This window comes from Carcharodon carcharias, chromosome 4 (assembly GCF_017639515.1).
Source record: "Carcharodon carcharias isolate sCarCar2 chromosome 4, sCarCar2.pri, whole genome shotgun sequence".
Classification (NCBI taxonomy): domain Eukaryota; kingdom Metazoa; phylum Chordata; class Chondrichthyes; order Lamniformes; family Lamnidae; genus Carcharodon; species Carcharodon carcharias.
Genome location: NC_054470.1, coordinates 68,826,357 through 68,853,030, shown reverse-complemented (window position 1 = coordinate 68,853,030; position 26,674 = coordinate 68,826,357). Strand labels below are relative to the sequence as shown.

At 43.3% G+C, this 26,674-nt stretch overlaps 2 protein-coding genes across 3 annotated transcripts in view; one reads left to right on the top strand and one right to left on the bottom strand.

The window, feature by feature from the left end:
* tet2 (tet methylcytosine dioxygenase 2) overlaps window positions 1-26,674 on the bottom strand; it is a 168,191-nt gene that overhangs the window by 63,430 nt on the left and 78,087 nt on the right. For both annotated transcript variants that reach the window (XM_041186250.1, XM_041186249.1), the window contains one exon: window positions 1,266-4,575. In XM_041186250.1, coding sequence (XP_041042184.1) covers window positions 1,266-4,530 — 3,265 coding nt within the window. In that variant the 5' untranslated portion in view covers window positions 4,531-4,575. The remainder of the gene's footprint in view (window positions 1-1,265; window positions 4,576-26,674) is intronic.
* On the top strand, window positions 20,657-20,767 carry LOC121277157 (dolichyl-diphosphooligosaccharide--protein glycosyltransferase subunit 4-like). The gene has a single exon (XM_041186251.1). The coding sequence runs from the start codon at window positions 20,657-20,659 to the stop codon at window positions 20,765-20,767; it is 111 nt and encodes a 36-aa protein (XP_041042185.1).

Here is a 26,674-nt window from a genome sequence, read left to right as displayed (position 1 = left end):
GATGGAAGCAGATTCAATAGTAACTCTCAAAAAGGAATTGTGTGTATTATTCAAAAAGGAAATATTAGCAAGGCTATGGGAAAAGTGTAAGGTAGTGTGACCAATAGGATTTATTTTTCAAAGAGCACCCACAATGGGCCCAATGGCCTTCTATGCCTTATTATTTTATAACCTCTTGCTTCTTTGCTCTAACGCCATTCTTGATAAGAAAGTAACTTCCTCCAGCCTGTACTAATAGAAGTTTGCCCTCCTCCTGTTGGCAAGATCTTGCATCTTTTTTCTTTGCTATCAACAGCAGTCTCATTCCACTGCTGTTCTTGGCAGTGCTCATTTAGAAAGTTGATGAAGTTAATACCTGACACCAGAAATCAGAGAAAGGAATCAAGTCTTAGAACTATATTTTCCACTTCTCAAGTCGGCCAGCCAGCAAGAATATAATAAATAGGAGCTGGAGAGGACCTGTTCCAATATTCAATAAGATCATGGGTGATCCTGTACCACAACTTCATCTTCCTGAGCCAGCCCTAGGTCTCTTGATTCCTTTTGTATGGAAAAATCTATCAACCTCTGTCCTGAATATACTCAATGACTGAACATCCACAGCTCTCTGCAGTAGAGAATTCCAAAGATCCACAACATTCAAGTGAACAAATTTCTCTGCATCTCAGTCCTAAATGGCTAGACTTCTGTTCCAGTTCTAGACACGCCAACCAGGGGAATCATCCTCTTAGCATTTACCCTGTTAAGCCCTTGAGAATTTTGCATGTTTCAATGGGACCATGTTTTATTCTTCTAAATTCTAGGGACTATTGGCCTAGTCTATTCAATCCCCTCATCCTAGGAGTCAATCCAGTTGTTGACTACACTCCATTTAAGGCAGATATATCCTTCCTTAGGAGAGGAGACCAAACCTATACACACACTACTCCAGGTGTGGTGTCACGAAAGCCAGTATAGTTTTTCTGCTAACATCAGGGATTCTGTAAACTGTAAGGGGAAAATTTAATTTTAGCCACCCAAAGGAGGAAGAAAAGATTGCAATGGGCCAGTGCTATGCTTTTCTTGTGGGGCCTAACCACTCTTCTAAAAATGTTGTTGAATTCTTCTATGGAGGACGTGGCCGTGTGTGGGGTCGTGACTCTGTGATGGCTGTGGCTGGTGTGGTACACAGTTCTGTGTATTACACGGCTCTGTGTGGTATGCCATGTTTCTGAGGTACTCTGCTACTTGAAAACTATATGAAGAAGTAAAATGTCAGTACTTACCAACACAGCTGCATGCTGGCACATCATACTGGGTCTTTTTTGGGGTGTCCAGTAGGTTCTTTACAGGGGTGTCCAAATATTTTAAGGGCGACTCTAAAAAATTACTCAATGTGGATCCTGGCCGCCTTTTAGTTGGTGTGGCTTCAGTAGACGAACTGGTTTGTAGTGCTGAGGTACAGTCACCGCCTATATCGGACTCGAAGTCTGCAGTGGCAGTCAAAACAGTGATAGATCCTGAGGTTTCCACCTTCACTTGCTTGGGTGATCTGATGACACCTGGTTGTCGCTCAAAGGGCGAGGAGAGCTGGTACTCCTTGAAGCGCTGCTCTAGTTCTTCAATGATGCTCCTTTCTTGCTTCTGGTGGTCACAGCTGAATTGCTGGCTCTGCTGTTTAATAAGGTTCATTTTCTCTGGGTCATCTTTCAGCTGGGCACTGGTTACAGTTGTGGAAGGGGCTGTTGGAGATTCTTTCTCAACCTTGATTACTTTTTGAGGTCCTTTGAGAACCTGCATTCTTTGTTGGTACATTCCCTTTTGAAATTCCCCCTGTTGCAATAAATGAGCTTTAAGTGCTGCGTTTGTCTGAAACTCATCTTCCTTCAGAATGCTGGATGGGCACTGGGGGCTTCGTGAGCCACGGAGCAATTGCCCCGGTGTTGGAGGTGGGTGAGGGACTGAGTTGTCTGGCTCCATCCTATGGGCAGAAACTGGCTGGATCAGTTCAGCTTGTCGCTGTGAATGTTGCTGATGTGTCAGTGGCTGCTGGGTCTGTTGGATAACAGACATATGATGCACCTGTTGCTTTAATTGCTGAGCTTGCCCTGAACCCTGCTGAATATACTGAATTTCCTGCAGACCGTTGGCTTTGTTTGGAAGCTGAAGATCTTGGTTTGCGCTGCTTTCTTCCCTGTTGAGTGGTCCTGCCCCCTCCTGGGTGAGTTGCCTGTTACTACAATGAGTTGGGATGAGCTTGTTTAATTGAGACTCGATGAGTTTTCTGTGAAGGGGAATATTACTGTAAATATTGTAATGTGGGCTCTTTTGTTTCTGCATTGGATGAGGTTGTTGCTCGTTCAGCATTCCCACTGGGTTTTCCGTTTTGATGAGCTCCACTGGCTTTAAGCTAGAACCACATTGTTGCTCAGCGCCACTTTGATATTGATGGTGATCACTTTTAATGGTTGGCACCACATTCTGACTGGGATCTGGAGGAAGCTGCTGTAGTTGTTGGATGTTTGACATCTGTGCTTGTTGACGGTGCAGCCACAGGTGGGGAATGGGCCCCCTCTCTGGTACTGATGCCTGCCGTTCCTGTGCCAGTGAGTTTTGTGGTAAATGCCAGGATTGGAGGCGGGACTTCACAGTGACCATGTCCTGCTGCTGAGGGACTGAATGGGGCCGGCTCAGAGCCACCTTTAGTGGCAGTGACCTTTTTCCCAGTAGGGTCTCTGACTTGTCCTGTTGGCCTTGCAAGAGTCGCTGTGGGGCAGACTGTGGCCGATACTGATGTATCTCTGACCCTGCTGGCTCAGCTGGATGCTGTCCCATTCTTGGCCTTTGAAGTTGGACGTTTGGTTCTGCCCGCTGCTCATTGGTAGCTTGCCCATTGCTGCACAGATGCTCCTGCCTACTCAGTGAGTGTGGGTGAGCCGACCCCTGATCTGGGGAAATTTGGAGCTGGTGCAGGTGCTGCCTGCTCAAAGGCGAACTTTGACCCTCCTGTGAAGGTGGGTCCCTGACCTCTGGAGGAGATTCCAGTTGCTGTAGCTGTGAGTGGGTCTGCTGCCCACAGCTCTCCGAGTTGGGCCACAAAAGGGGATTTTGCTGACTACACTGATCTAACTGCTGCTGGTGAAGCTGCCTCTGTTGGTGGAGCAGTTGGTATTCATACTGGAGCTGCAGCCAAGCGTCAGGCAGCAGCTGCTCAGCTGCCTCTCTGACCTGCGCACTGGCGCAGTGCTGCTGTGTTAGCTGCTGAGAAGAAATGGCACCATTCTCAGTCAGGCTGGGTTGCTCCGGCTCTTTGCTGGGCAGCTTTGGCCGTGCAGGTTGCAGCTGCCCTGAGGCACTGGCGTCTGCCTGCTCCGACAATGGCCTGTTGTTCAGCACCTCTGGTTGGCACAGGTTGCCGGTCACATGGCGGTTATCAGTAACGTTGCTGGTCTGTCTGTCGGGATGTAAACGATGTCCCTCCGCAGCCTGCAACAAACTGTCTGACCTGCCTGTAGCACCAATAAACATTGTACTCCCCCTGGAAAGTGTGTCAGGGGCTTCTGACATCTTTGTGAAGCACACAGTGCTCGGGCTGCTGGTCTGCGGGTGTAAACACTTGGTAGATACCACAGGATAACTCTGGCTGGGCACCTGCCCTGCGGAGCTCTGTGGCTCTTGGCTCTTGGTTGCTGGCAGCTGTTCTATCTGCTGCTTCAGCTGCCCTTCTGTTTTCAATGTGTACGAGGTATGTGATGTGTGAGTTGTCCTCCATGACAGTTCAGTGATGGTCTGAGTTGTTCTTGTGTATTCATGAGATGTAACATTGCGTGCTGCAGTAAACAAGTACTCTGGATAGCACCGAGAGAGTGCTCTGTCTCCGAGACCACCTTGTTGGATGTCTATGGAAGATGTGGAACTTGTAGCACCATTTGGGACTGGCACCTGTTTGCTTTCGAGGAGTGAGAGGATGTCTCCATTTTTGTAACTGGCAATGTTCTTTTCCAGTTTGTTGTGTTCGTTTGGTTGTGGCTGGAGATATCCAGGATCTTCACTGTCAGAACTTGGAGGCTTGATTGTGTTCCCAGGCAAATTCTGCTCTTCAAACTCCCATAGTTCACTCTGACCTCGGATACACCCTTTCAGTTTGGCCTCCTGATTCTCTATGTCTGGATCTTGACCATTTGGCTCTTCATCCAGCTTGATTTTCTTCGATTGTTGAAGCCCACATGATGAAGACTCACTGAGGACATGCTTTACGCCACCATTCTGAATACACTGGGGAAATCCTAGCTTTTCTTGCTGAGGCTTGGGGCTGTCACAGTTTTCCTCACTTTCCTGAGCATGGCTCTGTACGTAGCTGCTTTTCACACCATCCCCTTTGCAATCTCCATTGACCTGGTGTTGCTGTACTTCTGGCAGTTGGTTTAACTCTTTTCCATTCTCACCTTTCACTGGTAGGTTCTCAGTGTGGTGCTCTGGAGAGTGATAATGTATCGGTAATACTGGACTCAGTCTCTTGTCCTCGACATGACTGGCTCTTTCCTGTTCCATCTGGTCTGCTTGAGGGCCATCCACAAGGTTACCCACTGAACGTATCTGTAGGGGTGGAAAAAAGATTCTTTTACATGGCCAAACAGCTGATAAAATTCCTGAAGTAGCAAAATGCAAGCTTTGTGTAACACGCCATCTCCCTCAAGTCAACTTACAACTCAAGGAGTGACGTAGGTTTGAAGTTCAACTAATCTATGCCAAACCAGAGACTTCAATATTAAACTTCAAGGTTAAATATGAAACAAATTAAACACTTCAATATTCCCCTCATGTTCACTTTACCTCTTACAGATGTGTGGTCACACATCATAAAGACCAGCTGTGTCGGTTAAATGTTCAAAGCCTGACAAACCCACAACAAACAAATCTCACACTCTCAATCAGCTGCTCAACTCAGAAACCTATATTTTGAAAATCTGTTCTTTTTTCATTTGCAAATGCACAACGCATCATACAAGGTTGGGAGGGGTGGAAAGAAACATCTATTCCTTTGTTATTTCCAACTTCACAACGGCTTATGATATTGTGTTGAGGGGCAGGATGAGGCTTATGTGTGGCATAAACACCAGTTGGGCTCAATAGCCTGTTTCTGGGCCGAACTCTTTGCTCTGCAGACAGGTGCGCACCCGAGTGAAATAGTGAGTGATTAAGCCCCTTAAAGAAGTAATTAATTTGTATTTTTGCTGCCTGTTCAACCGTTCGGTTGGCGGGCGGGCGACTAGGCCAGGCGGCCTTTGCACTTTCTACGAAACCTCATCCACGGGCAGGATGAGGTTTCAAACAGTTACTGAAAAAAAAAATGTTTAAACATTTTTTTTTACATGCCCCTCTTCGTGTGACTGAGTCACATATGGGAACATGTTAATATCATTTATAAAATGTTTATTTTACATTTTAAAGTTCTTCAGCTCCCTGAGGCAGCTCTGTGCCTTCAGGGAGTTTTCAGTGCGCCCTCCCCGACACATGTGCAGACTTCAGCACTCGCGCTCCCGGCACCCCCATCCACCCTGGCATTGTTGAGACTCTTAGCATGTGTTTCACTCTGGCTGGCCGTTAATTGGCCAGCCACTGTGAAATCACAGTTGGAGCCCGATCGCGGGCAGTGGTCCGTCTCATGGCTGTTCCCAGGCCCTCCCGCCCGCTGTGCCTGCCCTCTGTGTTGTATGCTCTGTGTAACTCTAAACAACCTAAGCAATTTTTCCCAAGTGAGGACAGCACACTCGCATGTATTTTTAGTGGGAAATAGTCCAACACTTTTAGGATATGAGTGAATAGGAGTGGCTGAAATCTCTTTGAAAGTTAGCGTTTGTACTTTAACCAGATACGTAAGTGGTACAATGACACATGGCTAGAAATTCCTAGCACAGCATGTATTTTTTGGGCACTAAAGGACCTACTAAGCTCTTAACATGTCAGGGGGCATGCACACATTTCTGGCTGAAAGGGAACTGCCTGTCATATTGGAAAAAGCAGAATCACAGAATTATTACGGTGTAGAAGGAGGCCATTCAGCCCATCATGTCTGCACTGGCTCTCTGAGCATTTTAACTTAGTGTCAATCTTTTGCCATTTCCCCATAACCCTGCACATTGTTTCTATTTAAATAATCACCCAATGCCCTCTTGAATGCCTCTATTGAACCTGCCTCCACCACACTTCCAGGCAGTCCATTCCAAACCCTAACTACTCGCTGTGTGAAAAAGTCTTTTCTCACCTCACATTTGCAAAAAGTAGTTCTGCCTAAAAGAGTTGTTAGTCCCATTGATTATGCAAATAAGGGCCCCAACATCTAGCTGATGTTCTCAATGCAACAGTGGTTTGCCTTGAGACAGCCATTGCCACTTTGAAGGCCTAACATCAAGGGTGCCTTGGGCTTCACCATTCGGAAGCAGCAATTGTTCACTGCGTCCCTCTGCACACTTAAAAATGGACATGTTCAAATTTCTAGGCCTGTTACCCCATCGTCCACAAGCTCCCCAGCTCTCATCCATCAATGCACTGATTTTACAAACCTTATCCATAAACTATGCCATGACCTCCCCCTCATCTCACCTTTGCAAGCTCTTCTATCCAGCTTGCAAAGGCTGCTCTTTTTAGTTTGGGCATCCCTCTGTTCCTGATTCTATCTCATTTGTTGCAATGGCTCCAAGGATCACAAAATGCACTCATACTAAATCTTTGAGTCTTACCTCATCTCAGCCTACCTCTGGTCATCTGCTCAGTACCTGCCTCTTCACCCACCTCCTCTCATTGCTGGTCAGTGTCTGATTTTATTCAGGACACATTACTGTTTGTTTTTTTTTGAGACATTTCACGACATTACTGGTTACATAGATGTGAGTTGTTAGTACGTGCTATACGAATGATCAGCCACCTCAGCCATTAGCTTGTGGCATCCAGTTCAAAGAGGTTTTGTCACGCAGATGGTTAGGTAATATGATTTATTGGAAGCTTGACATTGCTATCTTTGGCTCAGTTGGTGGCTGTTTTACCTCTGAATCAGAAGGTTATCGCTTTAAATCTCAGTCCAGAGACTTCAGCACATAATATACACTGAGACTTCAGTGCAGCACTAAGGGGGTGCTTCATTGTTGGGGTGGTGCCTTTTAGATGAGGCGCTAAATGAATGTCCCTTGGTCCCTCAGGTTGTTGTAAAATATCTCATGGCACTATTTTAGAGAAAAGCAGGGGAGTGATTCCAATGTTCTGGCCAATATTTATTCCTCAGCAAGCATCAGTGAGAAAACAGATTTTTCGTCATTATCATACAGGTGTTTGTGGGACCTTGCTACAGTCATTACACTTCAAAAATACTTAACTGTCTCTAAAGCAATTTGGAACATCCTAAAGTTGTGAAAGATGCTATACGAATGTATTGTTTTTCTCTTGCTCTCTTTTTCTTTTTCTCTGTGTTTGTCCTTTAATATTCAAACAGTAGCTGAGGTGCCTTTCCAGTATGACTGAATTGTGGAACATGATGATTCCAGCCCTTGCCTCTGTGTTAGAAATATTGCATAACTGTTTTAAGTGTGTAGAAGATCATTTTAAAGCATCACCTGTGAATCTTAATTCTCAATGTCATCTCAGAATGGCATCAGAGAGCAAACTTTAAGACCTATAGGTTCGGAAATTCTGTGTTGGCCCTCCCGATTTCCTATTGTAACTTTAACTGGAGACTGGCTGAGACCCCAGAGAAATCATGTCAACTCATCTCTCGCTGAAATCATCATGTCCCATAATTCAGTCATACGGACTCAAAAAGTTAACTCTGTTTCTCTCTCCGCAGATGCTGTCAGACCTGCTGAGTTTTTCCAACATTTTCTGTTTTTATACTAGAAAGATACCTCAGCTACTGTTTGGATGTTCAGAGGCAAAAAAAAAGAAAAAGAGGAGAAAAAGGAGAGAGAAAAGAAAGAGGGATGAGAGAGAAAGAGAAAAAGAGAGTGAGCGAGAGGGAGAGAACTTAGTGGGGGGAACCGGGACACCACTCGCGGAATTTCAAGGCTTTTCTGTCATAAAATTTATCATCTGGAATTTCCAGGCCCAAGTTTGAATTGGTGACTTACAGCAGCTGCATTTTCGAGTTAATAAATTTAAAAAAAAAGCTTGTTATAATATAGCACCTGCTCACATTTCCAAGGCATTCTGTAATACATCAACAAAGCTTTTTGGAGCTCAGTCACTGTGGCTACCTGGGCAACTGCAGCAAACTATTTTATCCATTGCAAAATTCCACAAACAGGAAATCAAATGAAAGGCCAGCTAATCTGTTTTTAGTGATGCTGGTTGAGGGATAAATGTTGGCCAAGATATTGAGAGAATCCTTTCTCCTTTTTAAATAATGTCACCTGATCTTTTCCAGCCACCTGAGCAGGCAGTTTAGAGTCTTGTCTCTGACAATGCAGCACTCCCTCAATAGTGTACGGCAGTGTCTCCCTACATTGTGTGCTCTAATCCTGCATTGAGGTTTGAACCTATGATCTTTCAATTTGGAAATGAGACTACTCCCACTAAGCCAAGGATGGTACTAAACCTTAATTCATAAAACATATTCCAGTGTATTCTATGCCAAATTTCTAATTGCAGTGAGAATTGCCAATTTCAAATCTCAATTGTATGACAGCCCTTGCATGTTTGCAATGTAAAATACACCTTGCAGTAACGCAGAACCTGCCATGTAATTGGCTTAATAAATTTGACATTAGATGATTAGTCTAGTGGCAGATTGATATAAGAATGAGAGAATTTCTCTCTCTTGCTTCCTATGAGATGGGCAGATTGTGGTGATCCTACAGATGTTGTAAATAACAGATTGGTGCTTATAATCAAAGCTATAGGAAACTAGACCTTAGGTCAGGCTTGCTGAGTGTGAAATTCCAAATCTCCCACCACAGTGAGTGTTAACCTTTCCACTGTTCACGTTGCTTTACATCCGTTTAAAATACCAAGGGCTCTGCTTAATGACACTTTTTTTCTACCCCTCTAAAATAGAGTACTTCAAACAATTTGCAAAGTAACTTGTCTCAAGTCCTAACTGAAACCACAAAATAGTTCAAGATTTATTTTTGCTGGGCCTCCTCTTCTCTCTCCATCCCCTGTGAAACTTACCAGTCGTTGCACTGCATAGGCTCCAAGTAATTCCTGCCTAAATTGGCAGTAGGTGTCCTATGCATGCCTAGGACCCTGATTTCCATGTGAAAAGGGCCTAATGTCTAAGTTAGGCAGAAACTTCGGACACCTGGCAGTAAGCCATTATTAAAATAGAGTTGGCCGCGCCACTGGTTTACAATGGTGCATAAGGCTTCCACTCCCACTTTGAAACCATTGTCACCTCATCAACATCAGGCAAGGCCCTTCAAAATTGCTCCCCCCCCCTTAATTTCCCAATTTATGTTCGTGCAACCTTCAACTTCACTTCAACTCTAATCATGTCTGTGGGCTTCTTAAGAGAAAGTTGGCACCAGTTGGTGAGTCCTGCTGGTAGCTGCAGATCTACCAGGGAATCATAAGCAGCAATACAAAACACACCATCCTGTCTGGCTCAGTTCCTGGTGGTCTTCACATAAAGTACTTAACTATGAAATATGTCTCTACATCAAAGCTTGTTGTGGAGGGCCAGTATTATGTACATGTGCTAGAAGAGGGGAGTCTTGTGTAATGGGGAAACCTGTGCAAGTCACAATTTCATTGGGTGGAAAAGTCCGAGCAGTTCATGATTTTCTGCTGTTCACAGGTCGACAGAAGCTTTTGGGAGTTGCGTATGTTCATGGCCTGTTGACTCTTGCTGAGTGTCCAGAGAACATCACACCTTAAAAATAGTTGTCACACTTCAGGGCAAAAAAAAATCACAATTGGCTCAAATAAAAGTATGGGGGTGGTGGGAGGGGATCTAAAACATTGGTGCGGTGGAATCAGGAGTAATGGGGTTGGTGGCTGAGGAATATCAATGGTGTGTGGCTGAATTATTGGGGTGGATGGATCTGAATTATTGGGGTGGGTGGATCTGAATTATTGGAGTGGGTGGATCTGAATTGAATGAGTCAGATAGTATTCTCCTGTGTCATTTCAAGTGTGATTAAAATCTGTACAAGCTGAGCAGGTTCCACCACTTCTCACTGTCCAACTCTGATACTCACTTGCATACATCTCATTTGCTGCTCTAAAGGACCTGTTGTGAGTCCTGTGAATCCTTATTCCCCTGCAGTGTGGTGCAATACCAGCTAGCTTTGTGAAAAGTAACTTTTTAGATAAACCAATGTCCTGCAGCAAACTTGGTGATTTTCACATCCTACCACAGCTCCCCCTGTCAATGCCTGCCCCTTACTAGTTCTTGACCTTTAATCAGGAGCAGGTTTTAAAGTGCCATTGGGTTTTTTTTTAATTCATTCATTCATGGGATGTGGGTGTCGCTGGCTAGTCCAGCATTTATTACCCATCCCTAATTTCCCTTGAGAAGGTGATGGTGAGCTATCTTCTTGAACCACTGCAGTCCCTGTGGTGTAGGTATACCCACAGTGCTGTTAGGGAGGGAGTCCCAGGATTGTGACCCAGTGACAGTGAAGGAACGGCGATATATTACCAAGTCAGGATGGTGAGTGGCTTGGAGGGGAATTTCCAGGTGGTGGTGTTCCCATGTATCTTGCTGACCAGATGGTAGCAGTTGTGGGTTTGGAAGGTGCTGCCTAAGGAGACTGGGCGAGTTCCTGCAGTCCCCCTGCTTTTTTTCTTGGTTTTGAGTCTTACCTCCCAACTAATAGTCAAGGAAGGTTTCTCTTGATAGTAGAATAAGGTAATATTGGCAATATTGAAGATCATTGAATAGATCCATGGGGGCCAGACACTGTCAGAGGATGAGTGGGTCATTTTCACTTGCTCACTTGCAGCTTCTCTAAAAGTCTTTCCAGAGCTTCTACTTGAATTGAATTACCATCTCAAAATATAGACAATGCCATACTTCTCTCTCTAGCAGTCCTTCAAAGTGAGGAGGATGCTTGCTGTGGAGCTGTGGTAAGAGCTTGTGCATGGAGTCTTTTAGCCTGGGGGAGGCTGTTGCACTGCACTAGCTGACCAGGAAACTTTCCCACTTTTACTGCTTGCCATAGGCATGTTGAAAGGATTTACAGGTTGACAATCAATCTGCATAGCCACGCCACAAACGCACCTTCTGTGGCCATGAAGTCCTGGGATGAGATTCGAACCTGGAGCTCTGGCTCGTATGTCAGAACGCTACCCACTGCACCACAAGTCCATACTTACAGATCAGTGATAACTATCCTATGGTAAAGCCTTACTGATTCTTTTGAAAGTTTTTATTGCAATGGTGTGTGCATGTGTCCATGTGCATGTTTCGATGCATGTCTATGTGTGTGCCTGTGCATATATCTGTCCTTGCGCATGTACAATTAGGTTTAGCTGTTTAATGGTGGCAGTACTAGGTTAGCGACTCAAAGTGTGAATTCAAATCTGATTGAGCTAGGAAATTGAACTCAATAAATCTGGCAATTTGTCAGTTGGCAGAAAATGTGACCATAAAATCTGCCAATTCAACCAAAAGTCCTAACCAGTTCACTGGTGTTTGTCAGGGAAGGGAACCTGTGGATCTTGTCTGTGGTATTGACACTAAAGAGCCCTTGCAAGCCACTGACTTTCAAAAGCAAATCTGACGGCCAATAAACCTTGCCGGTGTCACCCACATCCCAGGACCAATTAAAAAAACACAGGGCACTCAAAACCCCCTTCAGGATTCTACTGGTCTCCCATCGTAACTCTAGTAGGAGACCAGCGAAAATCCTTATGGTTTCATCATGGCTCCTCCATGTCCAGGAGTTCCCTGATTGCTTTTAAGGGAGGGAGCTTCTAGCTACTTCGCAGAAGGGAAATAACATCCAAGACAGAGACTGCCAAAGCCAGGAGTTTCCACTCTTTATGGTCCAGTGGGACATGGTGCACTGGATGAGTGGGTGGGTATTGGCCTCTATAAAGATGCATGCAGGCCTCAGAGAAGTGGATACAGGATTTTTGTACATAGAACCCATTTGGTTAGGAGGCTGAGGGAGTGATGTCTGAGGTCAGGGGAGTCGCTTTGCATTTTTTCCCCAATCACCACCACAGATGGGCAAATGCTGGAGTCTCCAGCCAACATGGACAAGCAGAAACTAAGACAAACGGCTGAAGTTTGCCAGCAAGAACATGGTGCCCCCACCACTAATTCTGCAACCTCAGTGGGTAACAGCAACCACCATCCTGGTGTTACCTCCAGAGTCTGTGACCTGTGCAATTTTGAGGCTAGTTGCTTTACCTCGCTCAGCATTGCAGTGGAATTTAGCCTACGAGATACTGATCATTTTAAATACTGCTAAATATTCTGAACGACATTCCTAATGAGCTGCAATTTAGTCATTAGCATCTTTTTCAACCGTGCCAAGTTCCACTTTACTTCAGCCAAGCCAATAAAGAATGGCTTATTGAAGTCCGATCTTCCTCATTCACCACATTTCAATGGGAATAATGAGGACATTTGGCTTCGTTCAAAGAAACACCATTTTAATTTCAGCTGCGCTTTGCCCTTGGATTGGTCAGGCTGAAAGCCTGCCATCCTGCCAAACTGAGCCATGCAATAATGCAGGAACTAAACAGAGATTTATATGGAGGAACAAAGCTAAACTCCCCTCAGGCATTTACTGGCACCCAGCACTGCAGAAGCATTGGGAGAGGTTAGCTGCATCTAGCTTCATCTAGAATCATAATAAGTTAAGAACATTAGAAACAGGAGTTGGCTATTCGAACCCGTTCCACCATTCAGTTAAAACATGGTTGATCCGCGCCTCAACACCATTTTTCCACCTTTGGCCCTTTTATTTATTAGTTCACAGGATGTTGGTGCTGCTGGTTAGACCAGCATTTATTGCCCATCCATACCTGCCCTTCAGAAGGTGGTGGTGAACCTCGATAGAACTATAGAAATGTTACGGCACAGAAAGTGGCTATTCAGCCCATTATTTCTGTGCCGGCCGAAAAATAAAAAATAAAATAGTAGCTGCCCATTCTAATCCCACCTTCTAGCACCTGGTTTGTAGTTTTCAGATTGCAGCGCTTTAGGTGCAGATCCAGGTGTCTTTTTAATGAGCTGAGGGTTTCTGCTTGAACCACCAAACCAGGCAGCGAATTCCAAACACCCAGCACCCTCTGGGTGAAGAAGTTTTTCCTCTTGTCCTCTCTAACCCTTCTACCAATCACCTTAATCTGGGCCCCCTGGTAATTGACCTCTCCACTAGGAGAAACAGGACGTCCCTGTCTACTCTATCTAGACCCCTCATAATCTTGTACACCTCAATCAGGTCATCTCTCAGCCTCCAAAGTTCCAAGGAAAACAATCCCAGCCTATCCAATCTTTCCTCATAGCTGCACGTTTAAAACCCTGGCAACCCTTGTAAATCTCCTCCGTACTCTCTCCGGAGCAATTATGTCCTTCCTGTAATATGGCAATCAGAACTGTACACAAAATTCCAGCTGTGACCTAACTGATATTTTATACAGTTCCAGCATTACACCCCTGCTTTTGTATTTGATACATCATCCAATAAAGGAAAGCATTCCATATGCTTTCTTTACCACCCTATCCACCTGTCCTGCCAACTTCAGGGACCTGTGGACATGCACACCAAGGTCTCTCACTTCCTCTACCAATATCCTCCCGTTTATTGAGTATTCTCTTGCTTTGTTTGCCCTCCCCAAATGCATTACCTCACACTTCTCTGGATTGAATTCCATCTGCTATTTTCCTGCCCACTCAACCAAACCATTGATATCTTCCTGGAGACAACAGCTATCCTTTTCACTACATGGCCAATTTTTGTGTCACCTGCAAATTTCCCAATCATACCACCCACATTTAAGTCCAAATCATTAATATATACAACAAACAGCAAGGGACCCAATGCTGACCCCTGTGGAATACCACTGGAAACCATTTCCCATTCGCAAAAACATCCATCAACCATCACCCTTTGTTTCCTGTCACTGAGCCAATTTTGAATCCAACTCATCACATTCCCTTGTATCCTGTGGGCTTTTACTTTTCTGACCAGTCTGCTATGTCGGACCTTGTCAGATGCCTTACTAAAATCCATGTAGACAACATCCACTGCACTACCTTCATCAATCCTCCTTGTTAATTCCTCAAAAAAATTGATTAAATTAGTAAGACACAACCTTCCCCTAACAATACTATGCTGACTGATTAATTAAATTAATTAATTAAACCTGATTAATCCATTCGTTTCTAAGTGACAGTTTATCCTGTCTCTCAGAATTAATTCTAATAATTTGCCCACCACCAAAGTCAGACTGACCGGCCTATAATTATTTGGTTTATCCCTCATGAAACAAATTAAACTTTTAACAATCTCATTGAACTCTTACTCAAACACATGTCATACTGAAAAAAACTTCAGAGCCATTTAAAAAAAAATCCTTCAAGTGGTCAATCTGCTGTATCAACAAACAAATATCTATTCAGCAACCACATCAAACACAGATAATCCTTCAATAGCCTCTTATAAATGTCACTCAAACTGTCTACATAATTCTAAATTGAGATGAGTGGTTCATCAGATTTTGAAACTCAGCAAAAATTCATAATGGCTTCAACTGTCAAAACAAACCTCTGAAAATGAAAACAATAAAGCCTATTGAAACTGCAGATAAAAAGGCTATTTTTTCTCTAAGCCACCCCAGATGGCCTGTCAATCAATGCCATCGAGGAGCAGGTGTCTTTTTTTTCTCTAAGTGAAAACTGCAGACCATTTTTTTTTCCAAATTTAAAGCACTCTCGACATTTAAATCACATCAGATCATGATGCTTACAGTTTGCAAGCACTGTTTTCTTCAGTTTTGAATGCATTAGAGTATTTTCCCAATGGAAAATGCACTTTAATGCTTCTCAACACTTACACAATGTCGATCAATATAATGGTCAACTTACCTTTGTAGGACAGAGCTCTATGCAGTAGATCAATCACTGCAATAAGGACAAATCTAACTTATGGTACAGAATCTAACTATTGAAACCGAAAGAACAGATTTTTCCCCCTATTTCAAAGCCAGTCAATTAAAGAGTTCCAGGAATAGGTGACTTTTTTTTGGTTTGCCACTTATCCCCCGTGGTTCACGTCTCGTCTGAGCTACTGTGAACTATATACCTACAATAGGGGCCCGACTCCACAAAAATTGTAGGAGTGGAGCTGGCAAGGATAGGAGTGGTCTGTGTAGGTGGGCTGCCTGTGCCCTTTACAGGCAAAGATTGTTGGAAATAGGAATGGGAAAAGGAATCCCAAGATCGGGTCCTGCCCACCATTTTTAAAGCCTAGCTTAGCAAAATTCCGGTGGGAATGGGGACGAGAATCCTGAAATCGGGTCCTGCCCACCATTTCTAAAGCCCAACTTGGTGAAAATCCGGGTCTTGGACTCAGTGTTCAATGTGTCCATGCAAATCCAATACAATGTTGAACTAAATCAGTCAAAACAGTTGAATGTGTGTCAGAGGAGGTCAGTATCACACTTTACTCTGGTCAAACTGCACCTTGACCAATTCTGGTCACCAAAACACATTGACCTTGATATTCACCAGGGAAGGGAACCCAGTAGGGTAGGTTTCTCCAATTGTAACTCGTGGCAATGTCAAAGCAATGATGTCAAATGGCCTTGATAAAGCTTTTGCTAATTTGTCTGTTTCTAAAATAGTCCTCTATTTTGTTGGCCACACCCTACTTTTGTGCTATTAGCAAATTTTTGGGATATGCAAGTCCAAATCAACCATACTTTTTGAGAACAAAAGTAGACCAAGCATTGATCCTTGAGGTGCATCTCTTCCAACCCATGTCCAATCGCACTAACATGCTTTAACCCTAAATATTTGTAGCCTGTCCTTTAACTAACTTCTTGTGCAAACTTCTACATCTCCTCTTATACCCTATGCTTGAATTTTAGTAGCAAGCTTCCTAAGACATCTTCTTACATATCTCCTGAAATTTGGTATACGGTATATAAACTGCATTCCCTTAATTTATTCAATTGACTGCTTGAATAACAAAATGAACCTCTATTCAGTTTGTCAAACACAATTTACATTTAATTGATGTGTGCTGGGTGTCCTTGATTATCTCTTACATCATAAATACTCCCTAATTTGATCTCAAATTAAGGATTGAAAAGTTTGAAAAATGTGAAAAGTTGCAAAAAAAGTCTTTTTAATATATTCCCAACTCATGATTCAACCTTCTTTAAAACACATAGCATTGTGAAGAAAATAGTTGAAAATATAAACCTTTTTAAAAACCTGGGGCAGCATTTTCCTCCCTTTGGGGGGGGAGTTGTGCATGAGTGGGTGCGTTCCCGATCGGCGCCTCCAGTCGGGGGCGCACCGCCATTTTACATGGGCGGGCCAATTAAGGCCCACCCAGCGTGACGTCCTCCCAGAAGCGCTGTGCGCTCCCTGTGTGGGCAGAGGGGATTCCCTGTGCCGGGAGTGCGCTCTTTACACATGCGCACAAAAGAGTGCACAGATGAAAATTTAAGGATGTGTCCCCTCATGTGAAACTGCCATTACTTTTACTTAAAAATTTTTGTGAAATTTTAAATCTTACAGAAACTCCATCCTGCCGGTGGATGAGACTTCATGCATTTTCCGAAGGCTGCCTGGTCTCTTCACCTGCCTGCCAACCTTAAGGTTGGATGGGCAGGCGCATTAAGTTCACAGATTCATTTTTTAATGGCCATAATAGGCCGTTGACAGTTCGGCGGGTGCGCAGCCGACTCAGCTGCGTGCCCGCCGAACTGAAAATCTAAATGACGCGGGTGACGTCGGGATACACGCCCCATGTCACCCTACGTCATTTTAAGAGCGGGACCGGAAAATGCTGCCCCGGCGTTTTATTTACCAGTTTCACAAATATTAATCAACCAGAGAGCTTCGAATAAGTCTTTAAAGAATTGACGGTCCATGTCTGGGAAACTGTGGCTGTTATTTAAGAAAATTACAGCAAAATCTCATAAGTTACTAATTCTGTCAAGTGAACAGAAATCGAAAGCTTGAATTATCTTTGATCTGTACCCAATATACTAATTCCTGTAAACTGAATTATAGCAGAAATACAGATAGAAAATATTGGAAACTCCCAGCGGTCTGACTGGTAAAGACTCATGTTCTAAGTAGCACCAGTTTTGCTGAAGAGTCCAAAGCCAAGCACTTCAGATTTCCATTGTTCCATAGAGTTTCCAGTTGAGTAAAAATAAAGTTATTTTAACTGTGACTTCCTGTTACATGAATGATTTGTCCAGATTTTGTTCCAATACCACATCTGTACTCAGAGCTGGCATCATAATTTGCGGCAGCTGAAGTTTCAACCTTCAACTGAATAATGTTCAACATTTATTAATCCTAAAGCTATGAAAATGTAGATAGCTCCATAGTATTATATCCAAGCATCTTATTGCAAGAGTGTTGCACTCTCAGAGGTGTTGGACTTTGGTTGAAATGTTAAACTGAGGCCCTGACTGCCTCCTCAGGTAGAGCTAAAATATTCCATGATGATATTTTGAAGAAAAGCAGGGAAGTTCTCATCAATGTCCTGGCCAATATTTATTCCCTTAACCATCAAACACTCCCAGATCAGGTAGATGATGCATTTGACATACGGTGGAGTGAAACAACTTCTCCACTGTCCTATCAAACACTCCTAGGGTAGATCAAGCATGATGTAGCATAAAACTTTCTCCAACACTGTCTCAACAAACATTCCCAAGGCAGATAAGCATTACACAGTCTTCTCCCTACACTGACCCATCAAACACTTTCAGATCAGATGCAGCACACATTAGCTACAGAGTAAAGCTTTGCCCGAGATTGACCTATTCAACAGGGTCCACACGAGTACAGTGTGGGTTTTATACAGAGTAAAGCTCCCATGGCACTGTCCCTACTCCTAGGCATATACATCATAGATTACCAACAGAATAAAGCTCCTTCTATACTGTTCCATCAAACACTCCCAGGTCAGGTACAGTCAAATTTAGATATAAAATAAAGCTCCTTTTACACTGTCCTTACATTGTCCAATGAAACACACAGATATAGTACATGTTAGACACAGAGCAAAACAGCACTATGTTGTTCAATCCAACACAGATAGGCGCAGCATTGTTTAGATATGGCTTCATCTACCCTGTCCCATCAAACATTCCCGGCACAGGTATAGCATATGTTAAAGACAGGGTAAAGCTTCCCCAAACTATCCTGTCAAACACTCCATGGCAGGTTCAACATAGGTTTAGAAACAGAGTAAAGCTGCTTCTAGACTGTCTCATCAAACATTGCTAGGGCAGGTATAGTGTAGATTAGGTAGAGTAGGTTCCTCCACACTGCCCCATCAAACACTCCAAAGCCAGCTACACTACCTGTTATTTACAGAATAAAGCTCCTTCTACACTGTTACAGCAGATATTTGAAGGGCAGATACAATGCAGATTAGATACAGTGTCCCTCTACATTCCCAACACAGATATAGCATAGATTAGAAACAGAGCAAAGCTCCCTCTACATTGTTCAGTCAAACATGTACAGGTACAGTGAAGGTTAGATACCAAGGCCAGAATTTTTCCGTTGTTGAGTTGGGGGCGGGGCCCGCTCGCCAACGTGAAAATGATGCAGAATGACGTTGGGAGGAACCCCCGACATCGTCCCGCCCCATTTAAATATTCAGGAAGGCGGGGGGACAGCGAGATCAGCTGTCTGCCTGCCGACCTGTCAATGGCCAATTGAGGCCATTGACAAGAAAATTAAAACAATTAAAGGCCCTGCCCGTCCAACCTTAAGGCTGGCGGTCAGGCCAGGAGCCCCAGCAGGCTTCTGATAATACATGAAACCTCATCCACTGGCAGGATGAAGTTTCATGTCCATTTTAAAAATCTTTAGTAAACTTTATGTCATATTTATTAACATGTCCCATCTCACGTGACATTGTCACATGAGGGGGACATGTTAATAATTTTTTTATTTTTCCATTTTTGAGGTTTTTTAAACTGTCACTAATCTCCCTGAGACAGCACTTGGTCTCAGGGAGCCGTGAGCTCTTTCACACGCATGCGCGAAAGAGTGCACTTTGACAGTTGGGGAATCCCTCCCCTGCCCGCACAGGATGTGCATAGCGCTTCCCGTCAGGTGGCCCGCTCACTCAAAATGGCGGCAGGGCCCGTTTTGGCAGCGGAGTTTGGCTGCCCACCCGCCATCAAGCCAGTAGGGCCCGCCCACCCATCAGGCTAAATTCTGCCCTAAGTAAAGTTCGCTCTGCATTATCCTAACAAATACCCTTAGGGCAGGGGACATGTGTTATATACAGAGCAAAAGTCCTTCTGCACTGCCCCATCAGATACTCCTAGGGCAAGCAGGGCACAAATTCAATACAGAGTATAGTTACCACTGCACTGTCCCAACAAATACTCCTAGGACATGTTTAATAAAATAAAAGCAAAATATTGAGGATGCTGGAAATCTGAAATAAGAACAGAAATGCTGGAAATAGTCAGGTCTAACAGCACCTGTGGAGAGAGAAACGGAGTTAATGTTTTGAGTCGAATATGACATCTTCAGAACAGGTATAGCCTAGGTTAGATAAAGAGTAAATCTTCCTCACAATGTCTCATCAAACACTCCTGGACTAGATATAGCATATATTCTGAAGAGTCATCATATTTGACTCAGATCTGCTGAGTATTTCCAGCACTTTTGTTTTTATTTTAGGTCCAGTACTATTAGATATAGAGTAATGCTCCGTCTACAGAGTTCCATCAAACACTACCAGGCCAAGTACAGTAAAGATTAAATACAGAATCTATCTCCCTTTACAATGACCCATTAAATGATCCCAAGCTAGGTACAGCACAGGATAGATATAGAGGAAAATCTCTCCACAATCTTCCATCAAACTGTCCAATGCCAGGTACAGAACCTGTTAGATGCAGAGTAAAGCTCCGACATTGTTCCAGTAAATGCACCTGGAACAGATACAGAATAAAAGTCCCTCTACACTCCCAGTGCACATACATTCCAGATTAGATACAGAGTAAAGCTACACTCACATAATTCAAAGCTAAATTTGAACCCAGGTCTTAGAGATGGAAGATGGTATCTAACTCATTTGCTATCCAGCTTCCTTCAATATACCTTCACTTCTCTTTCAGGTAGTCATAACAACTTTGCTACACAAAAAAAAATGTCCTCATTTCCCCTCTGGTTCTTTATCCAATTATCTTAAATTGGTGTGCTGTTCACTAACCTATAGTGCCGGCTTGGCCTAAATAGCCAAGTGGTTATGGTACTGGGCTTGTAACCCCAAGATCAAGAGTTCAAATCTCACAACGGCAACCTATGAAACAATGTAACTTCATCTGAAACAGATGTAAACGGGTTTGTACTCGAAAGAGTTACAACTTCCTAACGCTTGGCCTAAATAGCCAAGTGGTTATGGTACTGGGTTTGTAACCCCAAGATCAACCTATAGTGCCGCTGTTCGAGAGATGTGGCCTTGAGTCAGGATTTGGAGTGGGATCTAATTTATAAACCCCTGGGAGAATGATCACAGACGTACAGCTAGCAATCTTTGCCAACATGCTGGGGGTATTCTTTTTCCTCCTTGTCCTGTACCATTATGTTGCTGTTAACAATCCCAAGAAGCTGGAGTAATGGAATAGCACAGGAGCATAGTACTATGACAGTGTGAGATTAGGACCAACAATAAATGGATTACTTTGAAAGATGGAAGCTAACTTAAATGAAACACAATGCCCATTGGACTTTGCCAGTACCACAGTGTATAACAACTGCATTAATTATGTTTTGTACTAAGAAATCTGCCTTGTTAATAAATATTTGACTTGGAAAAAAACCTTGCTGCAATGCAAGTTGTTTAGCTGAATTAACTCTATCAACTCTCTCAATTTTGAACACCTCTATTAAGTCTCTGCATAGCCTTCTTTGTTCTAAGTAGAACAATCCCAGTTTCTCCACAATTCTGGTGATTCTCTTCTGCATCCTCTCCAAGCAATTTCTGCTTTGCTAAACTTGTGTAAATTTAGAGTCAGGCTGCAGTCGCTGGTGTCTGACATCTTTGCGGCAATTTCCCCACTCCCAAACTCTAACCATTTCACTTTCTAATTGTTCAGAGGTGTGATTTGCTCGTTCCAGAGCTTCCTGCTAAGTTGTGCAGTCTGATTTCCAGTCGAGCTGCAGCTAAGCAGTGTAAACAGGTTCACTTAATTGACTGCAACCCAAACTAGGCTCAGGCTGGTACATGCAATGTGAGTATGCACATGATGTAAGCCTATCCTATGGAAGCTTTCTGGTAATAGCAGCAAGTCAAACTATTGGCTGATGCACAAGACAAAAAACAGTTACTTTACCCAGCGTAATAACTGATAGCCAAGAGGTAGTTACAAAGCAGTAACACACTACATGCAATAACAGTTGGTCAGTAGATAGTCACATGTCTGTAATGGTTATTCAAAACAACCCCATTTTATAAGACTGAAGTTGAAATAATGAACTATTTTAAAGAAAGATTTACGTTTGTACATTTGTCCACAATCTCAGGCTATTCCAAAGTGCCTTACAACCAATGAAGTACTTCTGAAATGTAGTCACTGATGTAATGTAGGAAATGGCAGTCAATTTGCACACAAAGTCCCAAAAGAGCAGTGTAACAATGGTGAAATGCTCTGTATTTTTAGCATTGCCGGCTGAGGGGTGAATACTGATCAGGACACTAGGGAGAATTCCCCTGTTCTTCTTTGAAATAGCACCATTTATTTTCATATACAGAGGCCCAAGGCCTGCTTTAGATGTAAGTAAAGGGCACATATTTTTGCCCTTATAGAATGATTCAGTATTGAAGGGGGCCTTTGTGCCTGTACCAGTTCTAGAGTTATCCAACTTGCCCCACTCCCCTGCAAATGTTTTCCCTTCAACAACTTATCCAATTTCCTTTTAAAAGTGAATTGAATCTGCTTCCACCACACTTTCAGACAGTGCATTCCAGATCCTAACAATTTACCTTTCTCCTTATTTAGTCCATTAAAACCCTTCATTATCTTGTACTCTTCTATCAAATCTCCCATTAACCTTTGAGTGCTCTAAAGAGGACAATTCCAGTTTCCCCATGCTCTCTACATAACTGAAATCTTTTATCCTTAGTACCATTCCAGTAAATCTCTGCATTCACTTCAATGCCTTGATATCCTACCTATAGCGTGGTGCCCAGAATTAAACACAGCACTCTAGTTGGGGCTTAACCAGCGTTTTGTAAAGGTTTGACATAGTATCCTATCCTTTTTGTACTCTATGCCTCTATTTATAAAGCCAAGGAACCCATGTCCTGTTTAACAGCCTTCTTGATTTGGTGAGCCGCTTTCAAAGATTTATCTACATACACCCCAAGGTCTCTTTTTTACCGCACCCTCTTTTGAATGAATTACTTCACACTTCTCTGTGTTAACTTTCATTTACCATGGTGTCTGCCCATTTCACCAATCTTCCCACACCCTCCTGAATCCTATCATTATCACCCTCGCTGTTTACTACATTTCCAAATTTTGTGCCATCTGCAAACTTTTTGAAATTACCCCCGCCTATCCAATTCCTGCTCATTAGTATTTATTTAAAACAGCAGTGATCCCAACACTCCACTGTACACCTTTCTCCAGCCTGAAAGAGAAGCATTCAGCACTACTCTCTGCAGCCAGTTTAGTCAATTTCATATCCATGCAACCACTGCTCCATTAATCCCATGGGCTTCAATTTCACCAAAATGTATGTTGTACGGTATATTATCAAAAGTCTTTTGAATGTCCTGGTGAGCGATGGACGTCTGGCAGCAATGGTGCACATACTTCTTGACTTCCCCTGATATTGAGGTGTTAGGGTCTGAGACCTCATACTGTTTATTTTCATAAAATATACATATATAGATATGCTCATCACTATTTCTAACATTTTAAAAATGAACTAAGACCTTTAAAATGGTTGAAACCATGTCTATCCTGACCCCTGAACAAAAGAAGCCATTTGACAGTTTTAAGAAAACTCATACCTTGTTACCTGTGAGAGTCACTGATGACCCCCTTTGAACTGTACAGCCCAAGTTCAAAGAGAGTTGTACAAAGGCCATCCGCATTTAATAACCCAGGCTGGCTGGAAGAGATAGATCGCCTGCTAAGACTAAGCCTCTGTAAGCTTTCTTTCAATTCCTAATGGTTAGGATTCTTTGGAATCCAGACAATGGATGCACATCCTTTGTCAAAGAGGATGGAAAGGTGGGAGTCATGTGACATGAGCCTCTGGCTTGTGGAACAAGTAATATTGCCTTGTTGAACTGCATAGCTCAGTCTGCTGTTTAACATCTGACTATCAGGCCACAATGAAGGAAGCCTGGCCTAGGTTGAACACCTGGCCCAATCTACCCTGCATCTGCTAGAAATTCTGACCCATCACTTACAAGACTAATTCACCTCTGTGTGCCTATTTAATCTTGTGAAGTTTGCACCACATGATAAGTGAATCGAACAACATTGGTTTTCAGACTACCAACCTCCATGAAGGAATACCTCTTTGAACTTTGATTCTGGACTCTGGAAACCATATGAACCAATCTTTATTTTCTCTTTGGTGTCTGTACTGTAAATATTTCTTTTCTCTATCCCTCGCTTTACTATCTGAGTATGAGGGTGATGTTGAGAACCTTCTTTTCGCATTTTGTGTGTGCAAATAAACTAACCCTTTGAGTTCATCCTATCTTGAGTTTGCTTTGGGGTTATTAATAGAAAATTGGATTGCATCACAAGTGAGGGGTTGGGAAATTAGCCATTGCTTATAAAGAGGGAAACAAATCAAGACATCTTTCTGTTTATGGATGGGTAGTGAGAGGAGAAATTAGCGCTGCTTAAATTAAACCCCCTCCCGTTTATAACAGAGGTCTTAGTTAAATAGAAAATGGGCACATGGAAAATTCTGGGCCACTGATGAATCTGATTTTGACTAATAAAAAGGTACAAATTATGATAATTTACAAACACATCTTCCTACTATGACATTACATGGGCATATATGGCGGTTCCTTCATTGCTGCTGGATCAGATTCCTAAAAATCCTGGAATCCCCTTCTCCCATGATCTGTAGTTGTTCAAGAAGGCAGCTCAATACCACCTTCTCAAGGGCAACCAGACATGGGAATAAATGCTGACCTTGCTAGCAATGTCCACATCCCAAGGATAAATTGAAAAAAACTAAGGCCGGGATTTTCTGACCCCGTTGTGGCAGGGTCTGCCACGGGAGATTCGGTGGCACAGCCAAAGGTCCATTGACTTTTGGCAGGACGGACAATCCTGGTGGCAGCAGGGCCAGAAAATCCAGCCCTAAATGTTTGTTCCAAATCACTGAATTTCAGCAGTGCACAGTATCAGTATAAGACAATGTTTTGGTGCTCATGGCTGATATCCGAGATGTTCTTGATATGCCCTATACAGCCTGTCGAAATTTTCAGCAATTTACTTTGTTGCATTTTTACCTATAAGTGTAATAGTCTGATACTTTTCATACCAAAACTATGTAACTACATCAAGAGCTTTTGCTGTTCATATTGATGGTGCAGGAGGAATTGTCCTTCCAGTCGATTCAGTGCAATTGTAAAGGATTTTTAAATTTTGAATCTCGCCCACCCCCCACCCCATCACGTACAACAGCATCAGAAGTGGGGAAGGGGATGGGTGTTTGGGGGGGGTAGCGGCGTCGTGCATTGTGGGCGGATGGTGCTGTGGAACAGTTGGTGATGAACAGGAACTCTCTGGCCTGAATTTTTGCAACAATGGAGAGCTTCTCCGTGTGACATTCTATCAATGTAAATGTAAGGCGAAAGGGGCCATGGGCTATGCCGCTTACAATGCTCTTATTCACTTTTGTCTGCTTTCACACACTAACCATTTTTTATATATCGTCAATGAGTATTGCTAAGATGTGGTGGAGGAAATGGCTCCACACACATGCGTGGTGCCATGGATGTTGCGACTGTGACTCCAAGGTAGCATACTGTGCTCTGGGACTACTGACAGTTCTAATGGTTCACTCCCTCTTAGTCACACGGTTACGTCACGAGTGTGTGCAGATGTGAGGGACCTGGTCAAGGGTCAACTCTGTGGGTACATCCTGATAGATGGGTGGCAAGAGGGCAAATAGATGGGCTTTTGACCATGACACTGTTCATCATTCATCCATTGAGGCATCACAGCTAACTATATAACTGCAGAATATCTTTTCCAGATAGTGGTACCAAGGCAATGCCATCTTCATGGCTGTGTCTTATGGATCCACTCCATGCTTTCAGTGCTTCAGTACAGTACACTGTCCTTAGGCAGCAACAGTGTTGATTTTTTTCCCAGGGAAAGGCTAAGATGGACCATCTGTTCCAGGGCCAGCTAAAAGTTGGACAACATTTACAGAGTTCCTACTCACCTGACAAGTTAGTGACATCCATGCAACCACTGCTCCATTAATCCCATGGGCTTCAATTTCACCAAAAGGGACTTCTGACTCACAAGTGGGCCTTTCTGAATGCCCACTTTGCCCATGCTAGTTCTGGGGTTGCCCGCCCTGACTCCTATTACAGTTGCCCCCGTTCCCCCCTAACCCCAGACTAAAAATCTGACATTCAGGGTCACCTTTAAGGACATCAGGTTCATGGACGCTGGAATCCTCCTGACTCTGCACACCCGATGTGCAAACAAACACTCAGGCCTCTTCAACCTCCAGACTGTGCAATGATTTAAACAGGTGTTTACATCACTGCCTGCAAGGGTTCATACAGACAAATACGGAAACTGACTTCATTCAGGCTCCATTTATGAAGATGTGTAAAAGAAGTTTGTCTTTTGAGGTAGGAACAGAGTAGGAAAAGGAAACCATAAGCTCAACAGGTTGAGTCTAGCTTCCTACCAACACGAAACACATTGAAAGGAAGGCTGGTTAGCTGATGTTGTCTGAGTCCTGTGACTGCAACTTAGGTTCCACTTGGAGGACAATGCACAGTAAGCTTGATGTTATCATCTCATTGCAGGATAATTAATTTATATTGCAGTCGCTGAAACATCTGTGCAGCAATAAATAAGGCAGCATTGTCTCTTCCTTTATTAGCATGACCAGCTACTGGACTCACTGTCATAAAGTTGATGAATATAAGGTACTAATATTAAAATAGAAACTGCACTTACAATGGCCCATTGCAGCCTAAATTGGATTGAATGCTGCAGTTTTAATTATGAATTTCAAAGCAGCTCTGTAGAAAGTATCACAGTTGACTCCCTCACTGTATTATCGCAATTGATTCTCCCACTGAGGTGGGGGCATAATGATATTGTCACGGGACTAGTAATTTAGATACCCAAGGTGAAGCTCTGGGGACCCTGGTTCAAATCCCACCACAGCAGATGGTCAAATGTGAATTCAATTTGAAAAAATCTGGAATTAAAAATCTAATGATTGAAGCCATTGTTGATTGTTGTAAAAACCCATCTGGTTCACTAATGTCCTTTAGGGAAGGAAACCTGC